General features: G+C 39.0%; 1 protein-coding gene across 7 annotated transcripts in view; it reads left to right on the forward strand.

The window, feature by feature from the left end:
* MAPKAP1 (MAPK associated protein 1) overlaps window positions 1-18013 on the forward strand; it is a 241452-nt gene that overhangs the window by 38122 nt on the left and 185317 nt on the right. For all 7 annotated transcript variants that reach the window (XM_067040726.1, XM_059073087.2, XM_059073088.2 and 4 more), the window contains one exon: window positions 7718-7866. Coding sequence is in view for 6 of the 7 variants with exons in the window: in XM_059073087.2 (XP_058929070.1) it covers window positions 7718-7866 (149 nt within the window). In the remaining variant the exon portion in view is untranslated. The remainder of the gene's footprint in view (window positions 1-7717; window positions 7867-18013) is intronic.

The following is an 18013-nucleotide window of genomic DNA, read 5'->3' on the forward strand; positions in this document are numbered from 1 at the left end:
CAGGATAAATGCTTGCTTCTTTACCTTTGTCAGTTCTTTTCAGAATGAAGAGTTTGTTCCCTAGCATCCCATGTAGATGACCAATGAGGGTGTTTTTCCCTTAGTATCATTATGCACTCATGGGTTTTTAAGCATAATTTATATTTTTCAATTCATTGCAGTTATTCTTTTTTTATGCTGAAATTGTCCCTTTGTATAGGGAGTCCCTTCACATTTGCTGCTAAGTTCTTTTGACACAATTCCAGTAATCTTTCGTAGTTTCCTTGCTTTCTTGTATAACAAGATGTTGCAGGTTCATCTTGCACATTTTCTTCCCCAAATCTGGAATCAGCTGTTTTTCCAGGGAGTCTTGATTCTTTTTAGTGGTAAATGGCATTAAGAGACCACAACTGAGCTCCAGGGGTGCTCACTGGATTGATTTTTGTTTTCCTTGTAGGCCTTTTCAGGGAGTAGAGGTCAGAAAAAAATAAATTTTTAAAGAGAGAATACACTGTGAGTTAATGCTGTTAATTCCAATTCAGATTTAGGAATTTTTACTTTTGATTTTATGTTTATGATCCTTTCTCATGCTGAAAATCTTGGTTCCAGAATAGAAATACCAATGTTATTATTAACACTATGATTAGTGAAAACAGTTTTAGATTTTTTTTTTTGTCTTTTTTATATGTTCCATTAGGGAATGTACAGTCAAATTGCTATATGATAAAGTTACTTAAAATAATTCCTCTCTTTGTAGTTAAACTGCCAACTCAATATTACACTTAAGTTCATTTTTCATTAGCCTTTTATTTTTAGAGGTTGCACTTTTTCTTTATTAATTACACAAGACATTTACATGGTTGTAAAGTTAAATACATAAAACAAGGTAAACCAGAGAAATCTAGCCTCATTTCTTGTCTTCTACTCTTTTAGATAGTCATTTTTAAAAAGGTTTTGGCTTTTCTGTCCACTTAGAAATATATATAAGCATATTTACATTCATATCCCCCTCTTTTTAAATTAAAGATAGCATAATACACACTATTTTATGCAACCCATTTTTCATTTAGCAACACAGCCTGAGAATTACTCTGGAGCAATACATAGAGATAGGTTTCATGATGTGGTTGTACCATAGTTTAGCCAACCAGTCCCTTGTTGAGGGATATTTGATAGTTTTCAGGCTTTTGCTGTTGCAAATGGGACTGCAGTGGAAAGATTCATGAGTATCAGTTTTGTTTTGTTTTGTTTTTTTGCCAGTGTCTCTAGGATCAGAATCCTGAAAGTGGTATTGTTGGGCCAAGGGGTAAATATATGGTTTTCTTTGACATTGTTACATTCCCCTTTATTGAGATTTTGCTGTTTGGCATTCCCTCTAGTAATGTGTCGAGTGTCCATTTCCTGATAGAAGTGGAATGGTATCATAGTATAGTTTTTTGTTTTTTTGTTTTTTAATATATGTATTTATTTATTTATGGCTGTGTTGGGTCTTCGTTGCTGTGCGTGGGCTTTCTCTAGTTGCGGTGAGCCAGGGCTACTCTTCGTTGTGGTATGCGGGCTTCTCATTGCAGTGGCTTCTCCTGTTGCGGAGCCCGGGCTCTTAGTGCGCGGGCTTCAGTAGTTGTGGCACACAGGCTCAACAGTTGTGGCTCGCGGGCTCTAGAGCGCAGACTCAGTAGTTGTGGCGCACAGGCTTAGTTGCTCCACGGCATATGGGATCTTCCTGGACCAGAGCTTGAACCTGTGTCCCCTGCATTGGCAGGCAGATTCTTAACCACTGCGCCACCAGGGAAGTCCCTCGTAGTATAGTTTTAAATTGCATATTCCTTATTGTGAATGTGGTTGAACATCTTTCCATTTGTTTAAGAGCTATTTGAATTTCTTTTTCTGTGGATATTGTATATTTCTTGTCCATTTTTCTATTGGGTTGTTGGTAAGTGTCTTCTCTGTGAGAATCTTTATATATTAGGAAGTTTTTATTTTTATGTCATCAGATTTATCAATTTTCTTCTTATTCTGACGTTTATAACTTTTTTTTTCTTTTTTAAAATTTAAAAAATTTTTTGGCTGCACCACACAGCATGTGGGAGCTTAGTTTCCTGACCAGGGGTCGAAACTGCACCCCCTGCAGTGGAAGCATGGAGTCTTAACCACTGTATCACCAGGGAAGTCCCTATAACTTGTATTTTAAAAGACTCATTGGCTGCTGTGTTGGGAAGAGACAGTGGTCTGGGTTGGGGTTGGGGAGGCAAGGGTGGAAACAAGACCAGTTTGAAGGTGGTGGTAATAATCCAGCTTTGGTAGCTATAGGTGGTTCTGGATATTTCTTAAGTTTCTGTTGATGGATAGGATGTGCGAGAAAGAGAAAAGTGGAATGACACCCAAGTTTTTTGCCTAGCAAAATTGAGTTGCCATTAACTGAGAAGAAAATTGTGAGAGGGGCGGGTTTGTGGGGAAGATCAAGAGTTTGGTTACGGACATGTAAAGTTTGAGATACCTATTGGACATCCAAGTGGAGGTGAGAAATATGAAGTTGAATCTCTAATTTTAGGGAGTCTTTAGGAATAATCATTTAGAAGTTATCAGCATACAGACAATATTTATTTAGGTTTTCCCTTATTTATTTTTTTATTGAGGTATGCTGTACATATATTGAAATGTGTAGGTATTAAATGTACAGTTTTTTTTTTTTATTATTTTTTTTTATTTTTTTTTTTAACATCTTTATTGGAGTATAATTGTTTTACAATAGTGTGTTAGTTTTCCCTCTACAACAAACTAAATCAGTTATACATACACACATGCTCCCACATCTCCTCCCTCTTGCATCACCCTCTCTCCCACCCTCCCTATCCCACCCCCCCAGGCGGTCACAAAGCACAGAGGTGATCTCCCTGTGCTATGCAGCAGCTTCCCACCAGCTATCTAATTTACATTTGATAGTGTATATATGTCCCTGCCACTCCCCCACTTCGTCACAGCCCACCCCTCCCCCTCCCCATATCCTCAAGTCCATGCTCGAGTAAGTCTGTGTTTTAATCCCGTCCTACCACTAACCTCTTCATGACATTTTTTTCCTTAGAGTCCATATATATGTGTTAGCATACGGTATTTGTTTTTCTCCTTCTGACTTACTTCACTCTGTATGACAGACTCCAGGTCCATCCACCTCATTATAAATAACTCAGTTTCATTTCTTTTTATGGCTGAGTAATATTCCATTGTATATATGTGCCACATCTTCTTTATCCATTCATCTGTTGATGGACACTTAGGTTGCTTCCATGTCCTGGCTATTGTAAATAGAGCTGCAATGAACATTTTGGTACATGAGTCTTTCTGAATTATGGTTTTCTCAGGGTATATTCCCAGTAGTGGGATTGCTGGGTCGTATGGTAGTTCTATTTGTAGTTTTTTAAGGAACCTCCATACTGTTCTCCATAGCGGCTGTATCAATTTACATTCCCACCAGCAGTGCAAGAGGGTTCCCTTTTCTCCACACCCTCTCCAGCATTTATTGTTTCTAGAGTTTTTGATGATGGCCAATCTGACCGGTGTGAGATGATATCTCATTGTAGTTTTGATTTGCATTTCTCTAATGATTAATGAGGTTGAGCATTCTTTCATGTGTTTGTTAGCAATCTGTATATCTTCTTTGGAGAAATGTCTATTTAGTTCTTCTGCCCATTTTTGGATTGGGTTGTTTGTTTTCTTGTTATTGAGCTGCATGAGTTGCTTATAAATTTTAGAAATTAATCCTTTGTCAGTTGCTTCATTTGCAAATATTTTCTCCCATTCTGAGGGTTGTCTTTTGGTCTTGTTTATGGTATCCTTTGCTGTGCAAAAGCTTTTAAGTTTCATTAGGTCCCATTTGTTTATTTGTGTTTTTATTTCCATTTCTCTAGGAGATGGGTCAAAAAGGATCTTGCTGTGATTTATGTCGTATAGTGTTCTGCCTATGTTTTCCTCTAAGAGTTTGATAGTGTCTGGCCTTACATTTAGGTCTTTAACCCATTTTGAGTTTATTTTTGTGTGTGGTGTTAGGGATTGTTCTAATTTCATACTTTTACATGTAGCTGTCCAGTTTTCCCAGCACCACTTATTGAAGAGGCTGTCTTTTCTCCACTGTATATCCTTCCCTCCTTTGTCAAAGATAAGGTGACCATATGTGTGTGGGTTTATCTCTGGGCTCTCTATCCTGTTCCATTGATCTATATTTCTGTTTTTGTGCCAGTACCATATTGTCTTGATTACTGTAGCCTTGTAGTAGAGTCTGAAGTCAGGGAGCCTAATTCCTCCAGCTCCATTTCTCGTTCTCAAGATTGCTTTGGCTATTCGGGGTCTTTTGTGTTTCCATACAAATTGTGAAATTTTTTGTTCTAGTTCTGTAAAAAATGCCAGTGGTAATTTGATAGGGATTGCATTGAATCGGTAGATTGCTTTGGGTAGTATAGTCATTTTCACAATGTTGATTCTTCCAATCCAAGAACATGGTATATTTCTCCACCTATTTGTATCATCTTTAATTTCTTTCATCAGTGTCTTATAGTTTTCTGCATACAAGTCTTTTGTCTCCTTAGGTAGGTTTATTCCTAGATATTTTATTCTTTTTGTTGCAATGGTAAATGGGAGCGTTTTCTTAATTTCACTCTCAGATTTTTCATCATTAGTGTATAAGAATGCCAGAGATTTCTGTGCATTAATTTTGTATCCTGCAACTTTACCAAATTCATTGATTAGCTCTAGTAGTTTTCTGGTAGCATCCTTAGGATTCTCTATGTATAGTATCATGTCATCTGCAATAAATGTACAGTTTGATGACTTTTGCCAAACGTACACCTGTGTAACTAGCATTCCAGTCAAGTATACAGCATTTCTGTACCCCAGAAAAGTTCTCTCGTACCTCTTTCTAGTCAGTCTCCTCCCCAAAGGCAATCGTTGTTCTGATTTGTATCACTGCAGTTTAGTTTTGCCTCTTGTAAAATGGTATTTACCTATTTATTTTATTTTATTGGCCCTGCCATGCAGCTTGCAGGATCTTAGTTCCTCAACCAGGGATCGAACCCTGGCCCCCATCAGTGAAAGCCCAGATTCCTAACCACTGGACCACCAGGGAATTCCCTAAAGTGGTGTATAAAATAATAAGGCTGGGGCTTCCCTGGTGGCACAGTGGTTGAGAGTCTGCCTGCCAATGCAGGGGACACGGGTTCGTGCCCCAGTCCGGGAAGATCCTACATGCCGTGGAGCTGCTGGGCCTGTGAGCCGTGGCCGCTGAGCCTGTGCTCCGCAGCAGCCGGAGAGGCCAATCATAAGGCTGGATGAGATCACTGAGGGTGTGAATGTAGATAAAGAAAAGGCCCAAACACTATGCCTTGGGGAATGCCAAAGATTTGAGGGAAAAAGGAGGAAGAATCAACAAGGAGACTGAGAAGGAGTAGCCTGGACAGCAAGTGAAGAAAAGGATTCCAAAAAGGGAGGAGTGAAATGTCAACTGCTGCCAAGAGGTCTTGTAAGATGAGGATTAAAAATTGACCAGTAGATTTAGCAACAGGGGCCGCTTTGATGAAGTAGTGGAGCTTGAATGCCTGATTGGAGTGGGTTTGTGTGAATGGGAGGAGAAAAATTAGACAGCAAGAATATAGACAACCATTTTGAGGAGCAGAAAAATAGGGTAGTAACTGGGTGGGAGTATGGAAGTACAGGAGAATTTTTTTTTTTTTACTGAGTAGTATTTCAGTATCTATGCGCTGATGAGACTAACCCAGTAAGAGGGAAAAATTGAAAATGGAAGCGAGGTGGAAGAGAATTGCTTGATTGATGCCCTTGAGTCGGCAAGAGTGGATGGAATCCAGTGCACAAAGGAGGGGCTGATCTGATAGGGGCATAGGCAGTTCCTCTGCGTTGTGATGGGAGGGAAGGCGGGAGGAAGTGCGGGTGAAAGCACGCAAACGTTCTCTTTTGCTTGTTTCTGTTTCTCCGTGATGTAGGAAGCGAAAGAGGAAGTGGGAAAACGTCACAGGTTGAGGAGAGAGGTCTAAGTGTGAGTTAGTCTGAGAATGGAAGAGTTAATATATCGTCACTTCACGCTTAACCCTCCTGATAACAGTAGAGTGACTTGGATAAGTGACTTATGTTTGCTACACCTCAGTTTCTTCATGGAGCTATTGGTAATCTGTCTTTCAGGATCATTGTGAGGACAGGGTAAGAAGACACCTGGCATTGTTCCTGGCCCCTAGTGGGATTTTTTGTTTTTGCTTTTTCCTAGTAGGTATTTAATAAAGGATTATTCTTTTCCAAAGTGTAGCAATAAAGTTATTGATAGAGTACAGGTAGAATAGTACTTCCAATATTTAAAATACCACTTCAGTAGTAATCTAAAACTTTTTCAAATGTGCATTAATCTGTTGGTATTAATATATAATTAACATATGAATCTGTTGATTACATGTACTCATATATTCAGAATCTGGATTGGATAGTCAAGTGCCACATTTTAAAAAAGAATTAGATCCTTTTCTCCTGGTTTGCTACTTAAATCTATAAGGACTCGTTTGATAAAGTTCCCCCACTGGTTTGTTGAAAATAATCTTGTTACCTTTTTAAAAAGTTCTAAGTGACTATTTCACATTTATGTTTGATCTCAGTTCAAGTTGGCTATGCTCGAGAATGGAATGGGTTGAACTTATTTATTGCACATTTTAAGATCTAAGATTGATTCATTTAAAGTGTAAAGTATGGAAATTTTCTAACATCACAAAATATAAAGTATAATGACCGCCCATGTACTTATCATCCAGCTATCACCTTAAATGACATTCAGATTAATATAGAGAATGAAATGATCTTTGAGAAGATATGGAACTAACTTGTCTTAGTTCACTAATGAATAAGTGCTGAAGGTTTTGATTTAATAGCTTAATCTGAATTCCTTCAATCATTATTTTATTCATTGATTCATGCAACAAAATTTATTGAAGGTCTACTTTGTTCATTAGTGCCTAATGGCTAAGAGCCATGGCTGGGTGCAAATCTGAGCCCTGCTACTTACTGGCTGTGTGACCTAGGGCTAATCAAAATATTCTACACTTCAGTTTGCAGTTGACAGAATTGAGATAAAGCAAATATCTACCTCATAAGCTTGTTATGAGGATTAGATGAGATACATTGGTTTGCTGTGTAACTGTTAGCTATTATTATTAAAAACACTCTTTCTCCTTTTCCTCTTCCTCATCTTTGTCATCCAGATTGCGTGCTAGGTGTCATTGGAAAGTGTGAGAGGATTAAGAGGTGGACCTTGACTTTGAAGAACTAGAACTTCAAAATCACATATTAGAGCCAGGAGACATCTTCAAGATAATCTGGTTGACAAGTCCAGAGAAGTTTAGTGAATGGTCCAGTATCACACATCTATCTGTTAGATGGCAGAGCCAGGCTGAATCTCAGGTCTCACAGCTGTGAATGCTCTTACAAAATGGCTGTTCTGTTGGCTTGGCTGACCTCTGCCCCCTTCCTTAAACCCTAGTCTTTCTAAGTTGACAAACCTGACCTATGTGTTTTTCAGTGCTCTGCTCTTTCAGTGCACAGACATATATGTGAGACTTTTTGCACATATCTGACCTAAACATGTCTTGGACACTCCCTCCTCAAGATTCCAAGGAAGACTTTTTAGGGAAGGTGGACAGGTTATCTCTCTGTGTTGTAATCACAAAGATGTTTTTATCTTCCTCTTGTATCACAGCCCAGGAGTTAAAGTCACTATTTGAAAAAAAGTCGCTCAAAGAGAAACCTCCACATTCTGGAAAGCAGTCAATATTATCTGTACGCCTGGAGCAGTGTCCTCTGCAGCTGAATAACCCCTTTAATGAGTATTCCAAATTTGATGGCAAGGTAAGTAAACGTGAAACTATCCCTTTAGGTAAAACGTCAATTGGATGGAATTATTGTTGGTTATTATTCTTATTCCTATTAGATTTAGATTTAGGGTTTCAAAAGGGACTCAGTAAATATAGAATGTCACTCACATTTCCCAGGACTGGGGTATAAAAATGTCTGGATTTAGGCTTAATGTGGTTTCCACAGTAATATGTTTGGGAGGATAAAAACAAAAACAGTCTGGAGATACTTGTGTGTGCGTGTGTGTATATGTGTGTGTGTGTGTGTTCCTGTTTTATCTCCTAAGTGTTTCTCTCCTAAGGTTTGGGTTGGTTGGGCTGTAATTAATCAAGGTCTGACTGTTTGGAAAGCCTTGAAAGTGGTTCTGGGAGACGGTTTGGGTTGTCTTGTCTGATTCTTGATTATAACTCCAGAAGTTGTAGAGGTGAGAGCTTCATTTCAGAATTCTAAGACATTGCTTTGCATGTCAGTGTTTTATTGAATCTTGTTTGACACTTGCTATGCAGGATGACTTAATTTTTTCCTGTTTGTTCTGAAAATTTGCAGTTGCTAAATTAAAGTGTTTGTTTTCCTTTTAGAAAAACGGCCACTATTTTAGCTGGAATATAGTTCTATCAATACATGCAGCACCCTCTTCCCCATTCCCTGCCATTCTTTGTCTCTGTGCTGAGCTGAGCTGGGTTTCTTTCAGGACAGTAGCAGTTGATTTTTATATTTATTGCCATTATGTTTGCTGTCTGGCAGTGGTGTGGGTGTGCTGAGTGATAGCTTGTTGCCTGGAGGGATTGTGTACAATTTGTCTCATTTCAACATCATTGCAATTAATAAACATACAGCTCTTTGCTTATGTTTGCACTTTTTATAATCAGGTCCTGGTTATATGCTGGTTCTGTCAGTTGTCATCTTTGAGCAAGGAGATGTTTTTTCTTTGAAACACTTTCACCTCATACAATTCAGTATGTTTCCATTGGTTTAAGTAAGCATATATGGACATTGGCACATGAGGTTATTGATGTTGGCAGGGAAGGAGAACAAAAACTAGAAACAAAATGCATAAATAGCATAAAATCCTAATATGCTCAGGAGTTGTCTCCAAAAAACATAAGAAAGTACTTCCAGTAAATTAGAGATTGTATCCTGTGAAGAGCTGCTCTTCAGCCTGCCCCTGCCACCTTTTCCTGTTTCTTCTTGTGGAATGCAGCAAAGAGAAGGAAGGGTCCCCCTAGGGGACAGGAATGTCAGCCTCTGGAAACTAGTGAGTTGGACTGTAGGGGATTTTTTTTCTTAACTACTACAATCCATTCATTTAGATATGTGAGATGTTATTATTGGGATTAGTTTACATGGCTAGAATTTATTTGCTTCCATTGCCTATCATCTCATTGTTTGAGGATGCAGTTAATTGCTGGAGTAATTAGTATTTGATAATGCTGTGATGCCAACAAAGTAGCACAGATCTTTTAAAATACTATATTCTAGAATTTTCATTATACTGTTAGATTCTATTATAAATTACTTAGGATTTGGATTTGTTAGAAGGTTGTGAACTCTGCTTGTTATGTATACATATCTAACTTGAAATTAAAAAATAAAATGAAGCCATTTCCTCAGTCACAAAGGAACTATTTTTGCTAGATATGTGTTTACACTTACGACTCTCGATGTTTTTGTCATATCAAGTCTATTTGTAATCAGCAAAGGATGCGAGCATGGCCCAGTCACCATTGCACAATTGATTAAGAAAGATTTATATATCGATAAGTCTATCTTGTGACGCAGTGCTATTTTTTTTTATTATCCTACATATTACAATTGCTAAAACACAATTAAACCCTTGTTCTCATCTATTATTTAATATTGATGCATTTGGCAGATGTGTAATGAAAGTGGCTAATATTTGAAGGATATTGTATTGTACATATTAAATTAGTCTATCTTTGTGAAATGCATCAATATGATATTCAGTGACATCTCAATGATTAATAGAGAATTATACTTGAGTCAAGCCTTTTCGTAACCTAGAAATTAAAATGACTATTCAAATAACACCTCAAAATGATGAAATTAGCATTTTGTGATTGCATAATAATGGGATTGTAGTAGTTATAACAGCACCATGGCTGCCTCGAGAGTTAAGATCATGTCAACCCCTTGATAATAAAGCCTTTTCTGTGAGAGTCGACTTTAATAATTTCCAGATTGATTCTTCCCATAAATCATTTGACGTTCAGCACTAAATTTTTGTTACTGTTGTAACTTAGAATTATTTTATTTTTATTCAGCTCATATTTAAGAAGTGAAATGAGTGTCCTGTTTTAATGATTCACCATCTTGTTATTGAACTCCCTGTTTCTTGCCTCAAATGTAAGAGTTTCTCATGTGTTTTGATAGTCCCCCCCCCTTTTTTTGCAAAGGTTTGTTAAAGCCACTAAAATATGTGGTTCTTTCCACTACAAATATTCACAATGCTTTTCTTGGGAATAAAGCTTGCCTTATTTACATAATTAACTGAGTTGCTTAGGTCTCTTGGGCAAATGGTACATAATTGGGGAGAGAAGGGGACAGGGAAGAGTTTGGGGTCTAATTAAATATGCTAAAAAACTACTTAATTATCTATTTCCTCAAGAGACTAACTGCTGTGAAATCCTCCTTATGATTAAACTAGCATTGGATTTGAAAAAAGGATTTTGTTTTTGGTGTGGCTTTACAGTTAGTTACATTGTAAGTAAGCAGGCATCTTTAAGGATTTGTGCAAACTGAATTGTTGGCTTTAGTGATTCTAAGGGTAAGCATCTCTTAGTTATTGTATTAAATTAAAGCGAATACTTTCAAATAGTTTTTGGTTCCTGTAGCTGGTTAGTAATTTGATTTTTTAAAAACTGTGGTGGGTTAATAATTTCTTGAAGGCGTGTTGTCAAGAGGGAAAGGCCGTACTTAGGTACATGCTTTATTGTAATTTTTAGTTTTTTGATCAGGTTTATTACTATGTTTATATTATCTTTTTGGCAGATTGGCAATGCTATCCGTGACTGTTTCAGATTCATAGGTTATTAATAACTCTGATCATTTACTGATCATTTGAAAAAAGACCAGGACAGATTGCAAGTGGTTTTAGGGAATGCTTAGCCAGACAAGGCAAAACCAGGCTCAGCCATCTGCCTGAATTCTTTGGGCTTGTTAAAGACAGGACCTCTGAATAGCTTCATTAACAAAACCCACCTCTGTTTTAGAGGTGAGACAACAGGAACATTCGTGTGCCAGTCCTGATCTCACTGGAAGTGGGAAATGTTGGGTGTGGCAGGGAGTTGCTCTGAAGTGATGAAGGAGTGACAGGCAGTTAAACATTCAGCACTGATTTAAGTGCCCCTGAATATGTGGATTTTTTTTTTTTTTTTGTGGTACGTAGGCCTCTCACTATTGTGGCCTCTCCCGTTCCAGAGCACAGGCTCCGGATGCACAGGCTCAGTGGCCATGGCTCACGGGCTTAGTTGCTCCGCGGCATGTGGGATCTTCCCAGACCGGGGCACGAACCCGTGTCCCCTGCATTGGCAGGCGGATTCTCAACCACCACGCCACCAGGGAAGCCCTCAAAAGAGGTCTTATTTTAAAAAGTATCTAGCCCCTTTCCCATGCCTTATCACTTGAGAAGCTTTAGCTAGTATATCGTCATCGCTATTTTGGTTAAACTGAGTTTACCAATATTATAATCATCAGTAGACCCTTAGAAGTTCAGATACCCATCTCCTGTCAATACAGTTACTAACAAAGAAATGGTACTGATTATCAGTTGTGTCACCTCAGTCAGGGTTTTCACCTCACTGAACCTCAGTTTCTTTACCTATGCAAAGAAATTGAGTTCCTTCCTAACAAAGCTGATGAGACCTTCAAATAGGGTAAAGCGCCTAGCACGGGGAGAGGCAGTGTAATTTAGTTTGTAAGCAGATCTATTTTGTAGTAAGGTCTGAGTTTAAGTCCTAATTCCACCACTTAGTGGTATGACTTCAGGTGACTTACTTAACCTCATGAAGCTGCAGTCCTCATATGTGGAATGAGATGGTGGTAGTGTGTCTTCCTGATGAGTATTGAGATATAGCACATAGGAAGTGCTCAGCAAATACCCCACTTTTGCCTCTTTCTCTCTCTGTAAAGTGTGCAGGGCAGTGATGACGTCTCTCCTTTGTACTTCATTAAATTGTTGACAGGATCGAGTGAGAGGAAATGTGCTCTTAAAACTAGGAGTTTAGCATCGTTACACAAGATGTACAGCAGACTGGGTGAAGGTGGTCTGCTTGTAGAAGTCCAGGGAGTCAGTCCAGTGGGGTTTTGACCTTTAACTTGAAATAGGAAGAGTAAGACAAGTAATTACTTCCTTTTTTTTGTGTGTGTGTGTTTGTTTGTTTGTTTGCAATGGTTATTTTTTAAACATCAGGTGAGAGGGTAGTTTGATCCTAGTAATTGCTTGGCAGTTTAGTGAAACATTAAATATTTGACTTATTTGACTTAGCTAAATTATACTCTAAATATAAGGAGCATGTTTGCCTTGACAAGTGCTTTAAAAAGCAGAACCAGTGCTGGTTCATACAGACAACTGTGACTTTGATTGTGTTAACTTGCTAGAAAGTAACCATTTCTCTGTTAGAAACTGTTTTAACAGGGAAGCTGCAGAGAGCATGGGGGAAGGGATAATTCATGAGTGCTAATTGCTTGGCTGTTAATTTTCATAAGTGTTGATAGAAGCAGTTCCTTAAATTAAACTTTGTTTAAAATGTATCAGGGGAAATATTCCACAGTGTCGAGCCTGAAGTGAAAATTAATATGAATGCTGTGGCAATTAACACATACTGGTTAATAGCTTTTAGCAGCATTTTGGGATGATAGTCCTTAAATACATTTTTGCATGCTGCTCTTGTTTCAGCATTGTTCCAGTCTATGTCTGGATAATTATGAACAAACGTTTTCTACAATCATTGGCATTAAATAGCTCTCTTCAAAGGAAGTCACTTAAAACTTTGCAGAAAGTGTGAAGCCACTGAGAAATGTTGCAAACTCAGAAAAGGTCAGCGAATTGCCTTTAGAGGAAAATGCTCCTCATCTGAACTTGGAATATTTGCTATTATCGTGGGAAGGGTCCCCTCTAATATGTTAAGCTACCTTAGTTTCAGGATCTCTTTCCGAAAAATTATAACCTGGACTTCTTAGTGCTGGTTATGTTTCTAGACAGCAGCTTTTGCTTATTGTTTCCTGAACTGAGTCATGGCCTTGAGCCTAAGGACCTTCTGGCCTTTGACCTTGCTTCTTTCCTCTGACCAACACCTTTGCCACCCTCCCCCACCAGCCAGCCCCGTCTCAGAGAGGGAGAGGAGAGAGAGGGAATATCTAAGGTAACTCTGTATTTTGAATTAGGAGCTGTTTGTCTCACTTTTCCATTGGCTTCATTTTACATACCTTTTTCAGTAAAGGAGAATAAAGTCCCAACGTCGTTTCAGCAGTTACTCTCTTGGCAACTTACCTCTGTGACTGTATTTTGTTAGTCTTCCTTTTTATAGACCAGTTTTTATTAGTCTGTTCTAGTTCTAAAGCAAGATATTAGATATTTACTACCTTTTTACACACTGTGGTATACCAATAAAAGGACCAAATTCATTAATTTTTAAATGTCTTAAAAAAAATTTTTTTAAATAAATTTATTTTTGGCTGCGTTGGGTCTTCGTTGCTGCGCACGGGCTTTCTCTAGTTGCGGTTAGTGGGGGCTACTCTTCATTGCAGTGCGCGGGCTTCTCATTGCGGTGACTTCTCTTGTTGCGGAGCAAGGGCTCTGGAGTGCAGGCTTCAGTAGTTGTGGCTCGCAGGCTCAGTAGTTGTGGCGCACCAGCTTAGTTGCTCTGTGGCATGTGGGATCTTCCTGGACCAGGGCTCGAACCCGTGTCCCCTGCATTGTCAGGCGGATTCTTAACCACTGCACCACCAGGGAATCCCTAAAAATGGATTTTACTGAGATTATTTCCCCCTTACCATTATACTAATGCAGTGCTTTTCCTGTTGCTCGACATTATACTGAAAATCCTGAGGGCCAACTTTGGGATTTTTGCCTGGGTGGTATTCAAAATGAATTAAATAGGAATCTTAAAACAAAAAGAAAGCATTTTTTTTTTTAAAAAAAGCATTTTCAGCATCCTATTCTGAAGTTAAATTCTCAAGGCTTAGCTCTTAAAACTAGCTTATTCCACTCTGAGCTCTTTCTATCCAGGCCTCATTTCTGCAGTTTGTTCTGAGCCCTGCCAGAACAGGAGGCTTCCTCTGATTGTGGAGCTGTCTTCTAGAAACTCCCATCAGAGGTAGAATTCACCATCAACTCAGAGGCTTTTCAAAGGAAGGCAGAATTTTGCAGTGGGAAGAACATGTTTGTCAGGCTTGGGTTAGAATTCTAACTTTGCCATCTACTTGCTGTGTGATACTGGGCAAATCACTTTGCCTCTTTAAGCCTGTTTTCATATCTATAAAATGAGGTTAATAATACTTAGCAGAAAATGTTGTGAGTATTTAATGAAAATTATAAATGCATAACATAGCAAAGTACCTGGTATATGGTCAGTGCTGAGAGATGTATTTGTTTCCTTTTACCACATTGCCATTCATTTACTTCCTATTTAGTGAGGGCCTACTATGTACCAGGCACTGTTAAGTAAAATCTGGGTACAGTAGTGAGCAAAAACAGATCTGGTTTCTGACCTCATGAAGCTTCCTCTCTTGGCAGGAGGGTAGATGTTATGTAAATAATCACCAAACAAAGTGTAAAATTGCAGTCATAGTATATATAATCAAAGCCAATTAATTACCAAGTTCCAGGAGAGATGCTTGGGGCTTTGAGAGAGTTATCATAAGGGCATCTGACCTAGTCTGGGGGGGGGTGGTCAGAAATGGTTATCCTTGTGAAGGTGCCTCTTGACCTGAGAGCTGAAGGCTAAGAACTAACTAGGTGAAGTGTGAGGAGAAAGAACATACAGAGGGTCTGAGGCAAGGGGGAGCTTGGAAATTTGGGGGAACTGGAAGAAAAGGCTGTGTGACTGGAGACCCAAGGGTGAGGTAGATTGTGGTGAAAGGTGAAGCTGCAGGGGCAAACCACAAGTGGCTGGTAGAAGTGTCCTCTGTAATCTAAGAATACGGGAAAGCCTTGAACAAGTTTTAATGAGGAGGGAAGGTAATCAGGTTTGTGTTTTGAAAAGATCACTGAAGCTGTGTTGAAGGGAATACACTTGAGAAGGGTTTGTGAGGCTAGAGAGACCAATCAAGAAACTTTTTGCAGTGGTCCAGGTAAGAAAGATGATAACTTGGGCTTACTTATTGGAAATGGAGAAGGAGTAGATGAATGCAAGAGATATTTAGTTGGTACAAGTGATAGGACTTGATGATGGACTGATCATATGGCAGGGAATGGGGGAGAAAGAAGTTTCAAGGATGATTTCTAGATCAGATTCTAGCTTGAGGAACTGAATAGACGATGATACCATCCCTGAATTAGGAAGCACTGAAAGAGGGCGGAGGATGAGGCAGAAGTTACCATCTGGAGCTGGTTTGGGCCTGTTACCATGTCCTTGAAGACACTACACATATTCTTTTTTGGAGGGGATAGGGTGCACCCTGTTTGTTTGGTTTGTATTTGGGGGTGTCTGAGGCAGTGGTGTCTGAGATGAGAGTGGGCTAGGAGGCAGGAGCCTCTTTTTTGCTTCCGCTTCATAGCCAGCTTTGGAACTTTGGCTAAGGAATTGCCCCAGAAGTGGGTCACCTCTTCTCTGAGACAGGGCTATACTCTCAGATGCCTCACTCAGCTCATCAGGCCATTAAGAGGAGAAAATGAGAGAGTAATTTTAAATGAGGCAGATGTCAGGTGTCATTTAAGAAAATATATTGATTGTAATTCTTGAACGTTAGGGGAATAAGAGGTAAAACATGGACATATTTTTTGTTATAACGAGATTACTGTTGTGGTACTACCCTCTTCCTGGCTAATTAATTACAAGATTAGCAGGTGAAATCTGGTTGGAATGAATATCAAACACTGAGTCCCCAGGGAAAGCATGGGAGACAATCTGTTTTATAGGTGTGGTGGGGACTGGGGATGGCGGGATTTTATACTGAGCTTTCTCATCTGGGGCACCTCGCTCTGCATAATTTGCAATGGAGAGATTATCTAGTCGCTCAAAGTACAAGGCCCTGATTTTATTATCTTGAAAACAGCTATCCAGAAATATCAAATGACAGCTTAGGGTCACGCAGCTGGGCATAGAATCTAGGTGTTCTAATCCTTAGAGATTTTAATTTTCATTCTTAATGGCATTCGTATTTACAAAATGGAAACCTGAGTTCAAGTACTGGAAGACCATGTGGTGGAGAGAACACAGACATGAAGATGTTTTAGCCCTGGCCGTACTATGGAGTCTGGGACAGGGCACCTCCCATCTCTCTGACAGAGCCTCAGTTTCTGCATGTTTAGAATGAGGAACTTGACTTAGGTGATCTCTTTCTTGGATTCCTTTTGGCTTTAAGATTCCATAGTTTTGTGATTGGGAGGTAATTGACATCAGTGACATGTTGAAGGTTATAGATGGGAAAACTTGAACTCTTGAAGAATTGATCTTCTACATATATGTTGCTACTTTCCTCTTTTAATTGATCATAACAAAACTGTGATGGAGGGAGCATTATCTCCATTTTACAGATGAGGAAACTGAGGCTCAGAAGAGAAAGTGACTTGCTCAAGGAGATCCCACTAGTATTTGGCAGAGCTGGTATTCAACTCCTTATTCCATTACCACAGCTTTCTTTCTTCGACTGTTTTACAGTCATTGTTATGCAGGAAACAAAATATTATTAAGAATTGAAATTTTTCAAAATTTAAAAACAAAATAATTTTCCCTTTACCAGTGGACTTGAAATCTGACAGACTGGTTTAGCCCTTGTTATCAGTTATGTCTGTTGGGTGAGTTACTGCATTTTGTAAGCCTCAGTTTTCTTACATGTAATAAAGAAAGGATGAGATATAGGGGCTGGGGAAGGGGAATGCTTTACACACCAAATCTAGTGTATGTCCCACAAGTGCTTTTTTCTTTCCACTGATCTTCCTGGTATGCAGAGTGGATTCATTAATCCGTCCATCCATCCATCCAACAAATTATTTACTAAGTGCCCACATTGTACTGGTTCATTTTAAATGTTTATGGCATACTGGCTCTGTGCTAGGCACTGATGAATCAGACAGGGCTAACCGCCATAGAGGAATTTGAAGATGAGAGTGGCCATATAGCCAACAAGTGGAGGAACCACCCTTCATAGTCAGCGTTGTGCCCTGTGCTGGGGACCGTGACAGTGGTCCATGACTTCAGGTACATCTGATTGAGCAGAGGAACGGACCCGTGAACAACTTCCTGTAGAGCAAACGTGGTAGGTACTGCAGTATAGGTCGATACGGAAGGCTGGAATTGGGAGGCAGCAGTGACATTCACCCAGTTCGTTATCCTCGGTGAGTTTGTCTAAATTTTGATTGTATTAATTCCTAGAGGGCAGCTTTGGTCACTCTTTAATGAAGCCCAGCTTGGCACTCTCCACACATAAATGTGGACTTTTAAAAAAATGGCAGTGATAAATTTCAAATGTCATTACTCTCTGAGGCTTGCAGCTACATGGCAGTATCATAAGAGCAGTATTTTATTAATATCTCCACTCCTTTCTGTTAAATTGAAGTTTTAACACCTAGACAAAGATACATGTAAGAAAGTAAGTTTAGGAAATTTGCAAAATATGCTACTATGCAACCAAAGATTAAATTGATTTGTTATATGTGCATTTAGCTACAATTCATTTTAATTGTCTGTATGAAGTTAAAAAGTATTAGTGTCAGATAAAGATTCATCACCAGAGCGTGATTTAAGGCTGGTGCTGGAGAACGCAGGCATGTGTTCCAGCAGATGTTTGTATAAGGCGCTGTCTTTCCTGACAGCAGTTAAAAAGTATGGTTATAGTAATCAAATTGTGGTGCAGCGACTCAGAGGCTAGGGCCAGATTGAATTAAAATAGATATAAGATTTATGAATAGCAATAGCTGTGATAAAATTTCACTGCCTTCTTCAACAGGAAGGACTTTTTC

The sequence above is a fragment of the Kogia breviceps genome, chromosome 8, assembly GCF_026419965.1.
Source record: "Kogia breviceps isolate mKogBre1 chromosome 8, mKogBre1 haplotype 1, whole genome shotgun sequence".
NCBI lineage: Eukaryota > Metazoa > Chordata > Mammalia > Artiodactyla > Physeteridae > Kogia > Kogia breviceps.